At 51.2% G+C, this 21,519-nt stretch overlaps 1 protein-coding gene across 1 annotated transcript; it reads right to left on the reverse strand.

Annotated features, from left to right (window-relative positions):
* KLK4 (kallikrein related peptidase 4) lies at nt 7,876-11,799 on the reverse strand. Its single transcript, XM_018062888.1, has 5 exons — nt 11,739-11,799; nt 10,081-10,243; nt 9,401-9,654; nt 9,178-9,314; nt 7,876-8,311 (listed from the first exon to the last, which is right to left on the reverse strand). Exons 1-5 carry the CDS (start codon nt 11,797-11,799, stop codon nt 8,159-8,161), a joined length of 768 nt encoding a protein of 255 aa, XP_017918377.1. The 3' UTR covers nt 7,876-8,158.

Genomic DNA, 21,519 nt, shown 5'->3' on the forward strand with positions numbered 1-21,519 from the left:
TCCTCACTCCAACCCCTCTCCTCCATCTCAAGGATCTCACCCCCTCCAGATCCTCCAGCAGCATCTGGGGCAGCTTGGATGCCAGAGGAAAGGGAGTTGGCACCCCAACGCCTGAATTTATAAGCTCCCAGCTCCACCCGGGTCCTGGGAGAGTGGGGAGGGTGGGGTGGGAAATGGCTGGGAGTCAGTTTACAGGCGGGGACGCCTAGGTGGCTGGTGGGGTGCGGGACAAGGCCTAATGAGCATTTATGAGGCTGAAGTTTTTGTCTGAGTCTATGAGGAGGAACTTCCCTCCCAGGGGCAGTTTGTCTGGGGGGTGGGGGTAGAGGAGGCAGTAGGGCAAGAGCAGAGAATTGGAGGAGACCAAAATACAGAGCCAGGAGTCCGGAGCACGTAACCAGGAATTTGGGGTCTGGAGTGTAGAAACTGGATTCTAGAGCCCAGCTTCCTGTGCCTGGATGAGGGTTCTGGATCTTGGACTCTGGAGCTGGACAGGGATCCCCCAAGTTCTGGACCTCTGATTCTGGATTCTGAACTCTCTACTCTGGATTCTGAACAGTGGATTCTGGATCTGGATATTCAGTTCTGGATCTTGGATTCTGGACCTAGACACCCAGTTCTGGATCTTGGAGTCCGAACCTCCCAATTCTGGATTCTGGATCTTTGATTCTGGATCTCCAATTCTGAATTCTGAGTTTGGGGCCTAGAATCAAGCACTCATGACCTGGAGTCAGGGGTGGATTTGGGAGTCTGACTTCTGGAGTTCGGGTCTGGAATTTGCATCCTGCACCCTGGCCTTTGAGTGCCAGGTCTCAGACTTAGATTCTAGATTTGATGCCTCTGAATACTAGAGTCCAGATTAAGAGTCTGAAGTCTGGTGTTTGGAATATAGGACTCGAGGCCCTGGGGCCTGGAATATGAATGATAAATTTTGGATTTTCAGTTTTGGGGGCCTGGATTTCTAGAGTGTGGGTCTAGATTCTGAGGTTACATGGATAGACTCTGAAATGTGAAGTCTCGACTTTCAAATCTGTATTGTGTATTTAAAAGACTGGACTGGGAGACAGGGGCCTGGCTTCCCATGAATCTGAGATTCCTAGGATCCTGACTCTAGAGCATGACTTCAGAGACTGGGAAGCTGGAGTCTATTCTGGATCCTATGGTCTTTATTGAGCTTGAAATCTGGATTCTGGTTTTCTGGAGACTGGAGATCATCACTAAGATAACCCAAAGCTTTGGGAATTTAGATTTGTTTTCTAGTGTCTCAGGACCATAGAGGACCCTGGGAAATTGTCTCGAGACTATCATGGCTAGTTTAACTAATGAGGAGGCACAGGGAGAAGGAGGTACTGACCTCAGATCACCCAGCGAAAGATGGGAGCTGTTATAGGCATATTTCTTCCATGTTTCTGGAAATCCATCATGTGTACAGGAAGGGGCTGCCTGATTGGGGCTGACTGTTAAGGACGTTAGTGCCAATGCCTAGCCCTTGAGTTCCCCACAGATAATGTGGGTGAATGATGGTATCTAAGCCCCCCAGATGTCTTTCAGACATTCCAGAACCCCAAGCTCTTAGTTATTCCAGAATCCTAAGGTCTCAGTCATTCTAGAACCATAGACCTTCAAAATCTCGAGAATGTCAGACCATCTGATTCTAGACTAGAAAGGCTTGTTGTCATTGTTCAGTTGCTAAGTTGTGTCCGACTCTTTGTGACCCCATGGACTGCAGCATGCCAGGCTTCCCTGTCCTTCACCATCTCTTGGAGTTTGCTTAAACTCATGTCCATTGAGTCAGTGCTGCCATCCAACCATCTCATCCTCTGTTGCCCCCTTCTCTTCTTGCCCTCAAACCCAAGATAGAAAAATAGTCTAGAACTGCACATCTGTAGGCATTCGAGAACCCTGCCATATTCAGAGGTTCTGGGACCCCGTCTGTAGTTTGATTCCCAGTCTGGAATCTACCCTAGAACTACTTTGTCTCCTTTTCTTGCGGCAAATTTGTGCTCAAAGCCTTTGTACTCACAGTGGGCCACTGCTTTGGCAGTTTAGCCGCCGCTGTTTATGGAGTGTTGGCCTCGCATGATCTCATTTATCGTTCTGACAGCCCCCTGAGGTGGGTATTATTACAGCTTCCTCAATACTGGGGCTTCTCTGCTGGCTCAGACAGTAAAGAATTTGCCTGCAATGCAGGAGACCCAGGTTCGATCCCTGGGTTGGAAAGCTCCCCTGGAGGAAGAAATGGCCCCTCCAGTATTTTTGCCTGGAGAATTCCATGGACAGAGTAGCCTGGCGGGCTACAGTCCATGGGGTCGCCAAGAGTCGGACACGACCGAGTGACTCACACACATAGTGAGACTGAGACCCAGAGAGGGGCATCACAGCAAAGGTCACCACGGAGGGTAAGATGAATCCTGCCTTCTGCCACCTAGTTTGTCTGTTCAACTCCACCCCTGGAGCCACCTCCCTCGGCTTTAGCCGGGTGGTGGCGAGGGGTAATCATAGCAAGGGCATCCCAGGTGCCAGGCTAAGCGTTTTCCATCACCACCACATGTGTTCCTGTCCCTCCCACTAGCTCTCACAGGCACGTATTCTGAGCGTCTCCCTGACACGGATGGGACTCTGAGCTCGCACCAGCGCGCCGCCCAGGCTCCTACTAACCTGAGCTCAAGCTCCTGGGGAGGGCGCCCGCCTCACCCCGCCCCCGACGCGGCGACATCAACGGCCCGCCCCTCGCCCCGCCCACTCGCCCGAGTCAGACGTGGGGAATCAATGTCGCCCTGGGCACCTCCCCAGACGTTCTTCACCTCCACTGAGGCCCTCGTCCCTCCCTAGTCTTTTAACCGGGAACACTCCCTGGAGTCTCTCTTTCATCAGTTCCGTGGTTCAACTACCAACCAAGGAGTTCTCCATCTGACCCTAATACTCCAGCCTCGGGCAGCCACGCTCCTGGGAGGCACCCCCAACACACCCCGGGGAGGCCCCAGGTCTGTCCCACTCAGTGTGTCATAACTCATTTCTCTCTTTTCCCAAACTCTCCTTCTCCCTCCTCCCACGTTTCCCGTCTCAGGGAGAGCCCCCACTGTCCACCCAGTCATGTGGCCAGGCGACTCCATCCCTCCCCTCACTCCCTACAGCCCAGTGGCAGCCACCCCTGTCCTTCCGCTCTGTCCTCTTGGTCTGGCTCAGGTGCCCCCCTCTACTCCTGGACCTCGCCCCCACCTCCACCCTGGCCTCCCATCCTCTACTCTGTCCCCTCCTGTCCCTCAGCAGTTGGCCTCAGAGGGGCTCTCTAGACACGCAGAGCCGACCCCGCCCCCTCCTTGCTCACGGCACTTCCAGGGGCGACTCCCCATCACCCCTGAACAAACGTCTCAGCCTGGTGTTTGAGCCCCTTTGGGATTTCCTCCCCTCCACCCCGAGGGAACAGGGGGCTTCCCAGGTGGCACTAGTGGTAAAGAATCTGCTGCCAATGCAGGAGATGCGAGAGACGTGGGTTCGATTCCTGGATCAGGAAGATCCCCTGGAGTAAGAAATGGCAACTCACTCCAATATTCTTGCCTGGAAAATTCCATAGACAGAGGAATTTAGACTGGCGGGGTACAGTCAAAGGGGGGTACAGTCAAGGGGGTCGCAAAGAGTCAGAGACGACTGAGCACATATGCTGAGGCAACAAGCTTCCTCTTGAACCCTCTCTACCAGGGAGACAGGCCCTGCATCCTGTCCCCTTCCCCAAGGGGCACTGGACTCTTGATGCCCCAGGGAACTCCTCATGTGGTGTTGGGTCTCCTCTAATTTCATCTCTCCACAACCCCCCCCCCCCTTCATTATGGAACCAGTCAAAAGTAGTATTTCAGTGTCCTGGCCCTGGAGTCAGACAGCCTGGGCTCAGGCCCCTGCCCCACGGCTTACTGTTTTGGAAATTCTGGTAAGTGCTTTCAGTTTCTCATCCTTAAAACCCAGGTAATTCTATTTAATAATAATCAGATAAAATCACAGAGTGTTACAAGGAGTATCTAAGACAGATACGCGTAAGGAGCTAAGAGTACAGAGTAAACAATTAATCTCACACAGGAGCAGATAGATGGCGGGGAGGGTAGCACCCCAGAAGTTCAAGGTCACCCAGGCTGAGGAAGTTGGAAAGTGGGATGAGAGAATGGTCCAGAAGTCCTTGGCTCTTTGGGTGTGAAGCATCACCTCTCTCTAGTTATCATTGCTCATCTGTGATGGGGCCTTAGGGTGGGGGAGGGAGTGGAGAATGGATGGGATTGGACCAGTTGATATGCATAGAGCAGGTGTGTAAATCAGAATTAGGCTGGTGTGTGAAAGACAAGTTAACAGGGGACGTGATTCAGACGTTGACTCTGACTCCAGGCAGCCTAGAGTCAAATCCTACCTCACATAATGCTGTGTGTCTTTAGGCAAGTCACTTGGCCTCTCTGTGCCTCAGTCATCCATCTGTAAGATGAGACTAATAATTGCTTCTGCCTGTTTGGAGTGTTTTGAGGCGTTAGTGTGTGAAATCTGTGCCTGGCACTTAATGAGTAATGCAGGCCATCATCAGTCCTGTTTTCCCAGAATCTTACCGAGGGGTGGTTTTGGGGTCTTTCTCAGAGCAGATTAGGACCTGAAGAAGCAAGGGCTCTCCCATCTCTCAATTTTGGGCCTCTTTTTCTGAACCCTCTTTTCCCCAGTTTAAAAATGGGGAAACTGAGGCCCAGGGAGTTAAAATATGTGTGCGGCCCCAGCTTGCAAGTGTGACTCTGAGGAGGGGGGACGCCCCACGTCCAGCTAGGTTTTTCCCTGAAACTTTTTATATTTCTTATGCTGCGCGAGGCGGAACCGGAGGGAACCTCTTTTCCTCCTGTCCTGGGAGGGTTCCACAGCCAGGTGGCGCCAACACGCGGCTCTGAGGGACGGGGCGTGCTGGGGGCGGGCTGGGGGCGGGACTCCGGGGTCAGACGGAGCGGGCTGTGGGGGACCAACTCCGAATTCTGGAGCTCGGGTTATGGTATTTTGTCAATTCCTAGCTTAATGACATTGTGGCCAGACAATAACCTCGGTATATTAACATTTTGAAATGTGTTGAGACTTGCTTCATAGCTCAGTATCAGTACAATTTTTGTAAATGCTGTGCAAATGTATATATATATATATATATATATTTCCCACCCCCCATTCATGGATAGGTTTTTAAACCCACTTTTATTAATTAATTGTAAGTAATAGAAATATTCCAAAAATAGAAACAGATACTTAATGGCTTCCTACATTTCAAGTTTTCGAATACAACAAATTAATCAAGTCATGAGCCTGTAAGCAAGGTAGTCAGAACCCCACAGCCCAGTCACAGTGGAAGGCAGATCTCCCCTGCCCTCCAGAGGCATCTTGAAGGGGGTTGAACGGCACGACATGGACAGGTCAAATCTGAGAAAACTACAAGCAAAGAAGCTCAGGGAACCCAAAGAGGTGGGTCTACTCTAGGGGCCGGCCCCACAGCATCAAAGGAGCAGAGCAGGGGGCCAGACCTCAGCCTCCCCTTCCTGGCTTGAATGCAAGTATTTACCGGTGTTAAAAAAAAAAAAAAGACAAAACTGAAACCCCATTTTACAAAAAGGTGGCTGAAAGACAACAGTGACAAATAACCAGCTGAAGTGCTGAAGGGAAAAACAAGGCTTACGTGCTGTAGACACTTGACCTGGGTGGGACGTGGGGTGCAAGACGATCTTGGAGGGGGCAAGGGGGTTGCTTTACTGAATGAGGCCTTGAGGTATATTTTTAAAATCGTGGTGTACACAGTGCAAGATATAGATTTCGTGTTCAGCGAGTTTTGATAAATGCATACACCCAGGTAACTCTCAATCCCATCACATTATAAAGCATTGCAGTCTACTGTATGGCACAGAAAACTCTTACAGCAGTTTGCAATGATGTATATGGGAAAAGAATCTAAAGGATAGTGGATATGTGTATCCATACAGAGGGTGACAGAGGATGAGATGGCAGGATGGCATCAGCGATTCAGTGGACATGAACTTGGGCAAACTCCAGGAGACAGTGAAGGACAGGGAAGCCTGGTGTGCTGCGGCCCATGGGGTCACAAAGAGTCAGACATAGCAACTCAACAACAACAAGCCTTTCTATTCTAGAATCTGAAGGTCTGATAATCTAGAGATTTTGAAGGTCTGTGGTTCTAGAATGACTGAGACCCTAGGATTCTGGAATAACTGAGAGTCTGTGGTTCTGGAATTTTTTAACCACTGGATCGCTACTGAAGTCTCTACTCAGCATACTGATTTTGAGATGCACTTATACTGTTGTATATATCAATACGTCAGCTTTTTATTACTGAGTAGCGTTTTGCATTGTGTGAATAGTTCAGTTTGCCCATTCACTCCTTCATGGACATTTTGGTTGCTTCCAATTTGGCTGCTATGAATAAAGCTCCTATGAACATTCGTGGGAGGTTGTTTTTTTTTTTTTTTTTCCCCATTGCTCTTACATGAATACCTAAGAGTGGACGTGCTGGTTATGGGGTAGACAGCATATGTTTATGTTCTAAGAAACTGCCAAACTGTCTTCCAAGGCAGTTGTACCACTTTATACTCCCCCGCCCCCAGAAATATGTGAGAATTACTGCTGCTCTACATACAACCAATACACCATGCTGTCTTTCTTTTTAGTCTTAGCCATTCTAGTAGATATGTGTGATTTGAAAAGGTTGTATATTCAGATACTGGGTGCAATGTTCTATATATGATGACTAAATAAAGTTTGTTAATCACTTTGTTCAAATCATATATGTCCTTATCCACTTTTATCTTGTTTGTTCTATTATTTTTTAAGAGGCTCCTTAAAGTCCTCTTTACGTTTTTCAAAATCTTTTTTTTTTACTTTTGGTCGCCCCGAGTGGCTTGTGGGATCTTAGTTCCTTGACCAAGGATTGAATTTGCACCTGAGCCATCAGCAGTGAAAACAGAGTCCTAGCCACTAGACCACCAGGGATTTCCCCAAGTCCTCTATCGTGAGTGGGGATTTGTCTCTCTTAGTTATCTCATCATTTACTTTATATATTTGAGGATACTGAAGAGATACAGAGAAATTTGAATATCTCCTTAAGTATAGGTTCACAGTTTATTTATGAAGACATTCCTGGATATAAATTCTTATCTTTTTTATTCTATTTAGTTGTTGTTGGTTAGTCTCTAAGTTGTGTCCGACTTTTTGCCACCCCATGGACTTTCACTGGACTGCCACTGGGCTCCTCTGTCCATGGGATTCTCCAGGCAAGAATACTAAGTGAGTTGCCATTTCCTTCTCCAGGAGATCTTCCTGACCCAGGGACTGAACCTGCATCTCCTACATTGTCAGGCAGATGCTTTACCATTGAGCCACCAGGGAAGCCCCATTGTATTTAGTATAATAACAATTCCTTATATTCTTGGGCCTTCAGTCTTCTCTCTTTCTGTCCTAACTCGCCCCTCTCTCCGTCCTCAGACTCCCCTACCCCTGCCTCCCAGATTCTTGCCACCAGTCTCCAGCTACAGCAGGTGGGTCCTGAGGCAACCACAAGTGAAAAATTCTTAAAATGCACCAAAGAACCAAAATAAGTCAACTAAAGTTGATTAAACAAAATAAGGAAACCCCATTAATTTGCTGTTTGCTGATTCGACTTTTCAGAAACTGGACAACATCCACAGAATCAGTTTCTCTTAACCTCCTCTCAGGTATGTCTTCTTCCATGGGGATCCTGTGATTCTCCTGGTCAAGGGTCCCATTTCCCAGATGAAAAAACTGAGGCACCAAGAAGGCAAACTATTTGCTGGAATCCCTTGGATGGGAAAGGAAGCAAGGAGGACAGTTTGAACCGAGCTGGTACTCTCTTAGACTTTATTTCAGGGCTTAGGGGAAGGGACAAAAACGGTGAAAAATCAGCTTTCTCTACCAATGATAAGGCGGTGTCAACATCATGCCGCTAGGGGGCACCGTGTACAGGAAAAGATTCTTGATGGGATAGGACTCCTGGGGTTGAGGGAGGGGGCTGGGGGTGGGGGTCTAGACTCTTGAGTCTGAGGGTGGAAGGCACTGGGAACCCAGATTCCTGAATTCCTTCAGCAGCTTATATTTTGGGGTTCAATTTCATGAATCCCAGTCGCAGGAGTTAACTGGCCTGGATGGTTTTCTGTATCCAGTCCGTGAACTTGCAGAGGTTGGTGTAGACGCTTGGCACGTAGGGTTGGCCACACTGGGCTTGTCCAAAGGATACCAGGCCCTGCAGGGACCCGTTGCAGACCAGGGGGCCCCCAGAGTCACCCTGTTGTGGAGAGACAGAGAATAAAGAATCCAAAACACGGAGAGGTGGGGACGCGCCTGGAGGCCCAGTGGTTCAGAATCCCCTTTCCAAGGCAGGCAACACAAATTCGACCCCTAGTCGGAGAACTAAGCTCCCGCATGCGGTGGGGTGACTAACTAGAGTGGGGCAACCGACTAATGTGCCACAGCTAGAGAGACGCCTGAGCACCACAAGTAGAGAAGCCAGCGTGTTGCACGAAGATCCTGTGCGCTGCAACTAAGACCCGGGTCAGGCCAGTAGACAGACTAATAAATGAATATTAAAAACAAACAAAACACAGAGAAGTGGAGATAGATGTGAGATCAGAGAGGAGCCAAATGAAGAGAGGCAAAGACAGGAGAGAGGGCAAAAGATGGCAACATATTCCTTAAAGGTTCCACTCCAGAGCCCTGATCACACCTAATTTGGCTCCCTACGTCCTAACAGCTGGCCGATTCTCTCGCGTTTGCTGCTGTTCCATCTCTGGGTCTCTCCTTCTTTTTCTCCCACTATAGCTTACTTCTCTGTCTCAATGACTCGCGGAGTCTCTGTGCATCTCGGCACCTCCTTGTATGTTGAGTTTTTATCCTATTTCACTTTACATTTCATCTCTGTGTGTCAATGTATCTGTTTCTCTCCGGGTGTGCATGTGTGTATGTCTCTTTCTGCCTTACTACATCTGTCTTTATTTCTATTTCTCACTTTCCTTGCTTCTCTTTATTCCCGTGTCTATTTCTCTTCCAGTCTCTCTCCCATATCTCTGTTTCTTCACACCACGGGGTCCCTGTCCCCTCCCTTTTCCACCTCTCCCTGGATCCTCTCCCCTCTTCCCTTCCCCCATCTCTCACATGGCAGGAGTCCTTCTGATCCTGGCCTCCGCCAGCGCAGAACATGCTGGGGTGGTACACGTGAGCATAGAGTTCACTGCAGATCTTCTCCGACACCAGTGAGATATTCACACATTGGAGCACTTTGGGCAGTCTGCCTGGGACGCAGAGCATCAGATCAGCCTCTACTGGCTGGGCGGAGAACCCCTCAGAGAGACCAGACACACCCATCTCCGGAGCTCACCATTCACCAGCCGACCCCAGCCGGAAACCAAGCAGGAATCCCCCCCGGCGCCCGGGCACTGGGAGGCGATGCTGATGTCCTGGATGGTATCAGACGAGGGCACCGATTCTTCCAACTTGATGAGCATGAGGTCGTTGGCGAAAGATGGTTTGTTGTACTCTGGGTGTTGGATGGAGAGGTGGGCTTCTATCATCTGACTGCCTGGTTCTTGGTCGGCCTCAAGACTGTGCAGGCCCAGCCCAATGGTATAGGACCTGAGGGCCAGGGGGTCGAGGGTGCGGGGGTAGTGTGGGGACAGGTTAGTTCTGTGGCAGCCGCGCCATTATCTCCATTCTTGTCTTCAACCACAACGCCATCTCCGGCCCCCTGCCCCACCCTCATCTTCCTGGCTAAGCTCTGCACTACCCAGTCATGATTTCAAATCCTAGTGCACAAGCAATAATCCAGAGGCAAGAACTTGCCTTAATTTACTAGATACTCAGCAATGGAACTGAGATGTCAACCCAGGACTCTGAGTCTTTCCAAAGCAAGAACTCCCGCTTCCCTCGCAGAACCTTCCTTTTAGTACCCGGAGACTGAACCTATGAAGCCCCTAACAGTGCATCCAGACCCTCCCTAGGACCCAAGCCCCGTCCCTGTCCCTCCTCTCCGCACCTCCCACCCCAGCGCCCTGCACTCACTTCTGGAAGCAATGCGCAGCTGACAGCACCCACTGCGGATGCACCAGGACGCCCCCGCAGAAAAATTCATTTTCCAAGAACAGGGCCGCCTGCCAGGGCTGCGAGTGCGGGCGGCAGTCCTCGCCGTTGATGATACGGCTGCTGCCGCCCCAGGCGAGTGATCCTGAGGGCGGAGGCAGGGCTGGGGGACCCGGCTCTGAGCCGAAACGGGGCCCCTGGGGGCGGGGCTCGGCGTGGGGGCGTGGTCAGAACTGGGCCAAAGGCCCAGAATGCAGGACACTAACTCCTGGGGCCGTGGCCATGGCTCTAGGGGGCGTAGCCACTGTTGACTGGGTGGTAGGGACTTCTGCCGCGGTGAGGGGGCGTGGCTCAGGGTGGAAGCCGGACTTGCGGGAGCGGGGTTGGGGGCGGGGTCTCGGTGCACGGGGGCGTGGTCAGAGCTGGGAGACAGACAGGAGGCGGGACTAGGGCTCTTGGGGGCGGGGTCACAGTGCACTGCGGTGTGTGGCGGTCGGATGGGACTACACCTCTCGGTGGGCGGGTGTGGTTAGAACCGCAGGGATGGAGTCAGGGATCCTGCGGGCAGTGAGAGTCCTAGGGGCGGAGTCACAGTGTGGGGCCTTAATTCCACGCATCAGGCTCCTTGGGGTGGGTTTGGGTTCACAGAGGTAGGGTCTCTTGTCGGGGAAGTTTCAGCTTCGAGTTCGTTACAGCCATCTCCCAGACCCACACTCCATCTCTCTCTCTCTCTCTCACACACACACACACACACACAAGCACCACGGCAGGCCTGTGCACTTCTGGGGCCTCAGTCTCCCAGCACGAGCAGACCCCTCCACACAAGGTGGCAGAGGCAAGGGAGACAGAGGAAGACGCTCAGGGAGGCAGTGCCAGTATCTGTAGCCCCGGTGTCTCGCCCAACTTGGCTCAGTCCCGTCCCCCCAGGGCAGCAGACAGCCGGCTCACACAGCAACCCCGTCCTCATGTGGGTCCCTGGGGCCTCTCAGGATTGGAGACCCAAGAAGCAGGCTCAGATTGCCAGCAATGGGTGACTCCCCTAGAATCGTAATCTCCCTTTCAGAGGTACCCCAGGCAAGGCCTGCAGTGCAGAATCTGCCTGCAGTGCAGGAGATCCGGGTTCCAGCCCTGGTTCGGGAAGATCCCCTGGAGAAGCGCATGGCTACCCACTCCAGTATTCTTGCCTGGAGAATCCCATGGACAGAGGAGCCTGGTGTGGGGGGAGGGCGGGCTACAGTCCATGGGGTCGCAAAGCACGGGACATGACTGAAGCGACTGACACTTTCACACTTTCCGGCTCCACAGGTCCTTGCAGCCTCATCACTCAGGTCCTCTCAGCATTGTCACTGAGCAGGGTATCCAGAGGCATAGACTGTCAAACCCGTTCCCCAATCATGCACCGACTCTTATGGGTACGACTGCACACGGAGACATGCAAAGCCACACACATGCCAGTACCCAGGTGGCACCCATGCAAACACCCTGTGATACAAGAAATCACATGTGTGCATCCAGACAGCAACCGTCACACCGTACTGTCACCCACGCAGCTTCAGTCAGGTCCTGGAGGACCCTGAGTCGTGCCCACCCAGTAACAAGCTTCAGACACAATCTCACACACACACACCTCGCTCAGATACCTGTGACACCGAGGAGGAGATGCCCCAGGAACCAGCCCCAGGGGTTTCCTGCTGTGGTCATCCTTCAGCACCTGTATGAGGGTCAGTCTCTAGGGAACCAAGTCTTTCCATCAGTCTCTCTCTCCACTCCTGCTCCCCCTCCCCCAGGATATTATTGGACAGACAAAGATGTATACCACCCCCTCTCTGACCCACACACATACACATCGCAGTGTCTGAGCTCATGGCCTGGAGACCCACAGCCTGGAGAGACTGAGAGGCTGAGAGAGAAGTGGAAAGAGAGAGAGTAGTGGGTGGAGAGGAAGAGATGGAGAAATTGTCTCTCCATCTATAGACTGGGAGACGTAGGAGGATGGAGACAGGGCCCTCAAGGATGCAGCGAAGAGGCAACATCAGAGACTGGCTGAGAGTCAGAGTCCGGGAGAGAGAGATTCAGGCAAATAGACCAGGGGAGACACAGGGAGGACTGGAGAGACCCTCCTGACTAGAGACCTATTTGGGGGAAACAGACCTGAAGACCTAAGGTCCGGAGGCCGAGAGCCACAGGGACACGGAGCTGTACGGAGAGTAGGTCATGAAGACTGCTCTTAGGGGAGTAGTGGGTGGAACACTCACCTGGTTGCCTCTGGGCTCTGGGATCCTATGGTTGCCTCTGGACTCTGGGATCCTACACTGGGCTGGGCTCCTGCCTGCTGCCTCCAGCAGGGGCCCCCTGGGGAGCTTATAAACATCCCCAGCTGGGCTGGCCTGCCCCCTAGGGACACACTCCTGGGGCGAGGTGCTGCCAGCTTGCAGCTCAGAGCTCTCAGGCTGCCTGGTGCCAGGCTGAGTTCAGTGAGCCAGAGGGGCCAAGAGACCCCGGTCTCACTGCCCCCTTCTTGCTTGGTGGCCTGTCAGCTTTCTCCTCTCCCTCTCTCCGGTTCTCCCTCCCTCTCTCTCTCACACATGTACACACACTCTCTGTTTCTTTTTCTCTTATTCTCCCTCTCATTAAATCTCTCTCATCTTCCCTTCCTCCCTCTCCCAGCTGTGTTTCCCCAGCAGAACCTCCCCGATTCAAATTCCCAGCAGCACATTCTGCCTTTGGAACCTTGCACACGTGACTGCACCCCTGTGAACCTCCGTTTTCTCATCTGTAAAGTCAGGGTGATCATTGTTCCTCTGTCTCAAAATTCTTCCAAAAGACTCTGCGGTGGGGAGGTGGGGAATGCAATGGACACCGAGCCAGGCATGCTGTGGGCACCCAGAGAGTGGGGGGTAGGATGAAGCCTTTGCTAGTCAAAGAGCACCTGTGCCCTTCTGAGGCTCCAAGCTGCGGGAAGGGACAAGCACATTTCGATGCTTCAGGGGTACATGTCCCAGCGGGGGAGGCCGACCAACAGAAAAAGATGCAGGGACAAGTGAATATCTGGTAGTCATGTGTGTGCAGAGAACTTGGCTGATATTAGAGAGGGACTGGGACCAGGTGGGGTGACTGCAAATGAGGGGGTGTCGGGGCGTCTCGGAGGAGGGGACTTTAAAGCTGAGAGGCAGCGAACTTGGCAGGAAAAAGAGAGAGAAGTTGGAGGAATTCCCTCGTTGTCCAGTGGTTAGGACTTGGCATTTACGCTGCGATGGCCTGGGTTCAATCCCTGAGAGATTTGCATGCAAGGGGAAAGAGTTTGGGTGTATTTTCAATGCAATGGATTTTTTATTTTTTATTTTTATTTTTGCTGTTGACCATTTTAAAAGTCTTAGCTGAATGTATTACAATACTGCTTCACTTTTGTGTTTCGGTTTTTATTTATTTTTTTGGCTGCAAAGCATGCGGGGTCTTAGCTTCCCGACCAGGGATCGAACTTGCACCCTCGGTATTAAAAAGGTGACATCTTAACCCCTGGACCACCAGGGAAGTCCCTCAGTGCACTGGATTTTTAAGCATGAGATAGGAGTGGTGTGATCTGATTTCTTTTTAAAAAGCATTCCGCATGGAGAATGATGGGAGTAGGGGTGAGATGGAAGCGGAGAAACCAGCGAGGAGGTGGGAGGTGGCAACAGACCCCCGGATGGGAGAGGCTGTGGCCCCTGGGAGAAGAGAAAGGGGAGGGACGGGGAGTCAAGTACCCGATCGATGGGTGGACGGTGGGGAGGGAGGAGAAGGGAGGCGTGGAGGGTGTCTCCGCCTGGGTCTGTTGGCGGTCACATTTGTGGCGCCATCTGTGTAGAGGTGCTGGGGGGTGTGGGGGAGAAGGGCTGAACTGAGGGCGCCCATCGGGAGCCAAGCGGTTGGACGTATGAGCCCCAGGGGACAGACAGAGGTCGGGGTGGGTGAGGCACGGTGAGCAGTTACCTGAGGAGACGTGTGTTTAGAGCCATGGGGTTGGATGAGATCACTCAAGAAGCAGGTGTGGACCACCCTGATGAGGGGTTGTAGGGACAGTTGAGGTGATGCTGAGGGATGACTGGGCCTCCCTCCGTCTCTCTCAGGCCCCGATTCCCTCTGTTTTTTATGTGTCTGGCCCTTCCCTAGTGTCTGGTTCTCCGACCCTGTCTCCCTCTACCTGCCTGCGGTGTTTGGTCACCTGGGGGCACAGAGACCCCGGACCCTTCTGCTCCGGGGACCTGCAGCTTTGACCATGAACATGGAGGAGGTCAGCAGAAGGGGTGTGTGTGTGGGGGTGGGTGGGTGGTGCAGGGTGGGCTCAGACCTCACAGCTGCCCAGACGTGACTTAGGTCTGGGCAGTGGGAGGAGGGGGGGTTGGAGCCAGAGGGAGGGACAGGGCTGGGGCGGCTGGAATGAGGGAGAAGGGGGTGGATGCGGAATCCTTCTACCCTGCTCTGCGGCCTCACCTCTTGTCCTGTCCTGCTTGAGGTTAGGCAGAGGTGACCCAGTTATTTGGGGATGAATCCAAGAGTGAGTGTGTCTGTGTTTGGCGGGGTTGGGCGAGGGGGGGGGGGGGTGGTTAGGTCATATCATGGAGACGCCTCCAGCCTGGCAAGTGGGAAGGGTTTGGAACAGGGGCTCCATGGGTGAGAACCCAGGCTGGGGTTGAGGGTGGAGAGAGGCAGAGACCACGAGTTGCAGAGATAGGCAAAGAGACTGGGACCAGAGGCAGAGAAATAAAACCCCAGAAGGGTATAGGGAGAGACAGAGAGTGAGAAGGGCTTCCCTGGCGGCTCAGCAGGTAAAGAATCCTCCTGTAATGCAGGAGACCTGGGTTCAATCCCTGGGTTGGGAAGATCCCCTCGGGAAGGGAACAGCTACCCACTCTGGTATTCTTGCCTGGAGAATCCCATGGACAGAGGAGCCTGGTGGGCTACAGTCCATAAGGTCACAAACAATCGGATATGACTGAAGCGACTTAGCTGCAGCAGCAAGGTCACAGATTCTGGGAAAGATGGAGATGGACAAATGGGCAGAGATGGACAGATACAGAGCACGAGAGAGCTGGAAAGAAAGCGGAAGGTAGATGCTGAAAGACACACATCTCAGGATAATAATGATTAAAAACAAAAAGATCTAACAGTTATATATCAGTTTTTACTAGGTGCCTTCGTAACAGTTTTATGCATACCAACTAGTTTTAATCGTCACAATAATCCCACGAGGTCCCCGTAATTATGCTTAATTTTATGAAGGCGGAAAGGGAGGCACAGAGAGGTCAACTGGCTAACCCAAAGTCACATAGCAAAGTGGCAGCGAATCCAGGCATCTAAATCCAGAGCCCGCATCTTGAGCTCTCTGCCATGCAGCCTCCTTCATGCACATTAAGAAACAGAAACAGAAGCTGAGGGATGGGTGTGCTGTCTCGGGACACAGGTCATGGGGGTTCAGGATACACCTGGGTCCACAGCCCCTCACCTGAGCCATCTGCCATCATCCCCACCTGCAGCTGAGGGGCAGCCTCAGCCAGAGAAGGCTTAGAGCATCACTGGGGAGGGGATGAGATGCTGCCACGCCAGCCCCAAGTACCCCTCTCACTGCATAACTGGAAGAGCAAGCCTCTCCCCCTCCCATAGACGGAGCTAAGAAGAGAATCTTAAATCTCCTGGACACAGTGGAGGCTGGCCACCTGCTTACAGATGTCATCTGCTCTAAGGCCCAAAGCGGCCCTGACCACATTTTCAGGGGCGTGTGTCCCAGCCCTTAGGGTAGCCCTCCCCATTCTTTTGGGGACCAGGGACCAGTTTCACAGAAGACAATTTTTCCACAGACCGGGTGTGGGGTGCAGGGAGGGTGGTTTCAGGATAACTCAAGCGCGTTACATTTATTGTGCATTTTATTTCTATTATTATCACATCAGCTCCACCTGAGATCATCGAGCATTAGATCCTGGAGGTTAGGGACCCTGCCTTAGGAAATTCACCCCCAAGTTTTACCCGGTAAACTCAGGAAACGCCTTCAGACTGGCTCTGAACCAACTTGAGGGTGGAGGGCGGAGGGGTTACCCCTGTTTCATTCAATAACTAAAACCACATTGGCATAGATTATATTCCCTGAAGAGAAGTGGTTTTTCTCCGCTTATCAAGGGCGATGGGGGATTCTGTAGGAAAACTGCCTGCTGAAAGTATCTCCCCTTCCTGCTTCTCTCCTGGGGGCGAGAGAGGCCAACACCAGGGGTGGGGGTCCACCCCGAAGCAGGGACAACGGGGACAGGGATTTGGGAAGGGGTGAGAGCGTTGGAGCCTGGAGAACTACAGAGGCCACAGCCTGCCCACTTGTGAGCTGGGGAGATGGCTGTGGACTGTGGGGACCACTACTGGGGCATCTCCTGGACACTTCACAGTGACAGGGGCTGGGGCTGGGGGGCTCTCAGTGAATGTCAAAGGAGCAGAAGTTAAGACTGTAGCCCTCATGGGACTTCCCTATCCAGCAGCTAAGACTGACTCCATGCTCCCAGTGCAGGGGACCTGGGTTCAGCCTCTGGGCAGGGAACTAGATACCCCATGCTGGAACTAAGATCTCAAATGCCACAACCATAGATCCTGAGTGTGGCGACTAGGACCTGGCACAGCCAAAAAAAAAAAAAAGGCAGTAAGTAGCCCCCATGGACCAGCAGCCTGGACATTTCTCTTTTTCCTGGTATTTTCAAGCTAAGTTATGTCATCCCCCTGTAGAAGGAAATGGGGCCTGCAAGTGACAGGCATTTCCTGCCAGACTAGTGGGATATGGGGTTGGGGGAGGACCAGTGGGCTTGAAGCAGATTAAAATCCATTTCGATCTTCACTGCCCAAACAGCAGCAACCATCGGTGTCTATTGGGCACTTAAAACGTGGCCAGTGTGTGGTTAAAGAACTGGCTTTCACTGTTTAGTTAATTTCAGTGAGTTTCAGCATAAATGCCAACACTTGATTCAATTACTGGGAAAGTTTTAAGTTCCTTTGGAACCAGCCGGCTACCTGAATCCACCTTTTCAACTCTTTTAAGTTTTACAGGCTCTAAAATGAAGACCTAGAATTCCAAATGAAAATTTAGCATTCTAGTGGAGATGCTGCTGTAGGTGTGAAATAGTCACCGGATTTTTAGTTTTCTAAAATTTACTTTCTTTATTTTTGTCTGTGCTGGGTCTTCGTTGCTGCTTGAGAGATTGTTCTAGCTCCAGCGAGCGGGGACTACCCTCTAGGAGCTGTGCCCGGGGCCTCTCGTTGGGGGTGGCTTCTCTTGTTGCGTAGCAACAGTAGCTACTAGAAAATTTTAAAGTACTTAGGCAGTTGCTGCTATATTTTGATTGGATAGTGCTGGTGTGGAGGGAATAGGAATCAAAGATTAGCAACACAAAAAAGCTTATGCTGTGTAAACTGATGTGACTGGGGACGTGAGATGGATGTGAGAGTTGGATCATAAAGAAGGTTGAGTGCCAAAGAATTGATGCTTTCAATCTGTGGTGCTGGAGAAGACTCTTGAGGGTCCCTTGGACTGCCAGGAGATCAAACCAGTCAATTCGAAAGGAAATCAACCCTTGAATATTCACTGGAAGGACTGATGCTGAAGCTGAAGCTTCAGTGCTTTGGCCCCCTGATTCAAAGAGCCGACTCACCGGAAAAGACCCTGATGCTGGGAAGGATTGAAGTCGGGAGGAGAAGGGGGCGACAGAGGGTGAGATGGTTGGATGGCATCACAGACTCAATGGACATGAGTTTGAGCAAACTCTGGGAGATAGTGAAGGACAGGGAATCCTGGCATGCTACAGTCCCTGGGTTTGCGGAGGCGGACATGACTGAGTGACTAAATGACAACGTGACGGGGCACCAGTGAGTTTCTTTTTTTTCCGGGCTGTTCTTGGCATCTACGAGTTTCACTGATCTAAAAAAAAAAGCTCTGGAAATGGCAGATCTTTTGTCTGGGCTGATCTACAAATAACCTTCAACTGTAGGAGAGTCTTCTCTAAGGCATATAACCTGATCCATAGACTTCTGATCACACTCCGAATAGAAATTAGAAAACTTACCAGGACCCAAAGGCCCAACCACATTCCATGCGCCTTTGTTCTAGGTTTTCCACAAACGTTAATTCCATGTCCTCATTATCCTATGAAATAGTAAGAGTTATCACCCCCACTTTACAGATGAAAAAAAAATTATGCACAGAGAAGCAGAGTCATATGCAGTTGATCAAGCTGGGAAGATCACCTGGTGTAGGAAATCGGTTGCAGGTAAAGAACCCGCCTGTCAATGCAGGAGACGTAAAAGACGCAGGTTCGATTCCTGGGTTGGGAAGATCCTCTGGAGGAAGGCATGGCAACCCACTGCGGTGTTCTTCCCCAGAGAATCCCACGGACAGAGGAGCCTGGGGTGGGGGCGATGCTACAGGCCGTGGGGTCGCAAAGAATTGGACACAACTGTGCGACTGAGCACAGGTCGGCAGGCAAGCTGGTTACCTTCAGAGCTGGAATTTAGACCTCGCGCCTCTCTGTGGAGAAGGCAATGGCACCCCACTCCAGTATTTTTGCCTGGAGAATCCCAGGGACAGGGGAGCCTGGTAGGCTGCAGTCCATGGGGTCGCAAAGAGTCGGACACGACTGAGTGACTTCACTTTGACTTTTCACTTTCATGCATTGGAGAAGGAAATGGCAACCCACTCCAGTGTTCTTGCCTGGAGAATCCCAGGGACAGGGGAACCTGGGGGGCTGCCGTCTATGGTGTCGCACAGAGTCGGTCACGACTGAAGTGACTTGGTAGCAGTAGCCCCTCTCTGTGCCCAACGACTGTGCAACAGTGCCCCCTTGTGGATCCGGAGACACACACACGGAGAGAGTTCAGAGGTCGGGAGGGGGTCGGGACAAAGGCGGGACCCCAGGGTCTCCTGCGTCGATCGCCCTGGGCCCCGGCACCCAGCTCTGGATGCAGACATCGGAGCAGAGGAGGCAGGTGCAACCCCGACTGGTGACGGCAGCAGGGACCGCCACCTGAGCTTTGCCCCTGGTGAGCTCCGAGCCTTGCCCTCTGTGAGCTTGGGTCTTGATCCTGACCTTGGGTGTGTCAGGAACTAAAAAGAAGGGCTCAGAAATCTGACCTCTGGAGTCAGATTTGCTCCAGCAAGAGCTTGGGTCAGCAGCTGAGTGTTTTTGGTCTTAGAGGTCAGCCACTGTTTTCTCCAATTATTGATACTAATACAATGAGTCCAGGAGGACTCAGTTTATTTATTTACTTTATCTCTGTTTATTTATTTATTTTTTTTGGTCACACCGTGTAGCTTGTGGGAGCTTAGTTCCCGGAACAGGGATCGAACCCAAGCCCTCAGCAGTCAAAATGCTGAGTCCTAACCACTGGACCTCCAGGGAATTCCCATCTCTGTTTATTCTTGAATCATGGTGACCCTGGGTGTCTTCCAGAACCATGTTCTCTGTGCACCCAGATACCTATAAATGATCATGCTAAAATAATGAGGATAATAAAATTAATGAGGATAATAAATCCCTCCCATGCGTTGAGTGAGCTTCCCTCATAGCTCAGTCAGTAAAGAATCTGGCTGCAATGCAGGAGACCTGGGTTTGATTCCTGGGTTGGGAAGATCCCCTGCAGAAGGAAATGGAAAACCACTCCAGTATTCTTGCATGGAAAATCCCATGGACAGAGGAGCCTGGCGGGCTACAGTCCATGGGGTCACAAGAGTCGGAGGTGACTTAGCGATTAAACCAGCATACAGGGAGTGGTTCCAGTCATTGTTTCGCTTGCGTTATTGTTCTTAATCTCAGGGGATAAAATTATGAGCCTGTCTTTTCACAAAAGGAGAGAGGTTCAGAAATGTGACTTCCCCCGTTGTAAAAGGAAATCAGTTTTTCTCAGAAAACTCCTTGCTGGCTATATTTGTTAGGGTGTCGGGGGAGGTGAAAACAAAGTCCTTCTTTGTTTTTACATACTTGGGGGAACATGTTAACACTAATGGTTACCATATGCTGAGTGCATGCTCTGTGAAATTATTTCAGCAGCTTCACTCAGATTAATTTGCTAATGTGCCCATTAACCTTAAGAAGTCGCTACTATTGTCTGTCTCCACTCTAAGCGGGGAGAAACCCAAGCCATCACAGAAACAAATAGCTGGATTTGAACCCAGGGAGAGTTGCATGAGAATCTGTGTGTGTGTGTGTGTGTACCTGTGTGTGTGTATAACGTCATTCCCACTTCACTTTTCAAAAGTAGAAACAAGTAGATTTATTTAAATAAAAATAGATTTATTTATCTGTGTGGCTGGGTCAAGTCTTAGCTGCTGCACACTTGGGATCTTCACTGTGTCCTGCGGGATCTTTCTTTGGGGAGCAGGGACTCTCTAGTGGCGGCTCCAGGGCTTTACAGCACCCGGGTTTAGCTGCCCCGCAGCACGTGGGATCTTAGTTCCCTGACCACGAATCAAACCGGAGTCCCCTGCATTGCAAGGTGGATTCTTTTTTTTTTTTTATATTGGTTTTTTTGTTTTCATTTTTAAAATCGTTTATTTATTTATATTTATTTTTGGCTGCGCTGGGTCTTCATTGCTTTCTGCGGGCTTTCTCTAGTTGCGGCCAGCGGAGGCGACTCTGCAGTTGAGAGGCGCGGGTTTCTCTTTGCGGCGTCTTCTCTTGTAGCGGAGCACGGGGGTTTCGGTCTGCAGGCTTCAGTAGTCGTGGCGCACAGGCATAGCTGCTCCGTGGCACGTGGGATCTTCGCGGACCAGGGATCGAGCCCATGTCCCCCGCGCTGGTAGGTGGATTCCTATCCACTTGTCACCAGGGAAATCTTCCAGGCGGAAGTGGACCGCCAGGGAGGACCATCAGGGAGGTCTTTCCGACTTGATTTTTGAATAGGCATTGCTTCCACGTGGCACAGAAACAAAGTATGTTTATTAAAAACATACAGAGTGATAAACCTCCATCTTGACCTTGCCGGCCTTTGATCCTGTCCTCACCCCTCTTCCAAGCATAACGACTAGAGTGTCTTTCTTGGGTCATCTTCAAGGGTTTCACTGCACATGACCCATTAAACGCAGAGATGTCTTCTCATTTTTGCCTTGGTTTTAGCCACCAGGCTGGGCTTCTTGAAAAGTGAGTTGTCTCCTGGTGTTCAAAACATCTAGTGAAATGAACCATTTAGACGCTGAGAAAACAAACAGAATTTGAGAAAGTCTTAACTCTTGGGCCTACAGAAATGAACTGGGTCTTTGCTACATCTCCAGGGGAGATGATGAGTGTAAAGAAAGAATAGCTCCTTATCTCATGTGACTGCTATCAAAGTGCATTATAAACAAAAGTTTTTGGAAATGACAGTACACAGTTTATGAGAATAAACTGTGAATTATAACAGATCTGCCCTTGTTTCTACTGTATC

The sequence above is a fragment of the Capra hircus genome, chromosome 18 (genome assembly GCF_001704415.2).
Source record: "Capra hircus breed San Clemente chromosome 18, ASM170441v1, whole genome shotgun sequence".
Classification (NCBI taxonomy): domain Eukaryota; kingdom Metazoa; phylum Chordata; class Mammalia; order Artiodactyla; family Bovidae; genus Capra; species Capra hircus.

What these genes read in the sequence shown, in the direction of transcription:
- KLK4 (XM_018062888.1), bottom strand. Translation starts at nt 11,799, where the DNA reads ATGACCACAGCAGGAAACCCCTGGGGCTGGTTCCTGGGGCATCTCCTC. An exon ending in GCTGCGCATTGCTTCCAGAA is followed by an intron (nt 9,655 to 10,080) that starts GTGAGTGCAGGG and finishes CCTGGCCCTCAG; the next exon opens with GTCCTATACCATTGGGCTGG. An exon ending in CTGGGGTCGGCTGGTGAATG is followed by an intron (nt 9,315 to 9,400) that starts GTGAGCTCCGGA and finishes TCTGCGTCCCAG; the next exon opens with GCAGACTGCCCAAAGTGCTC.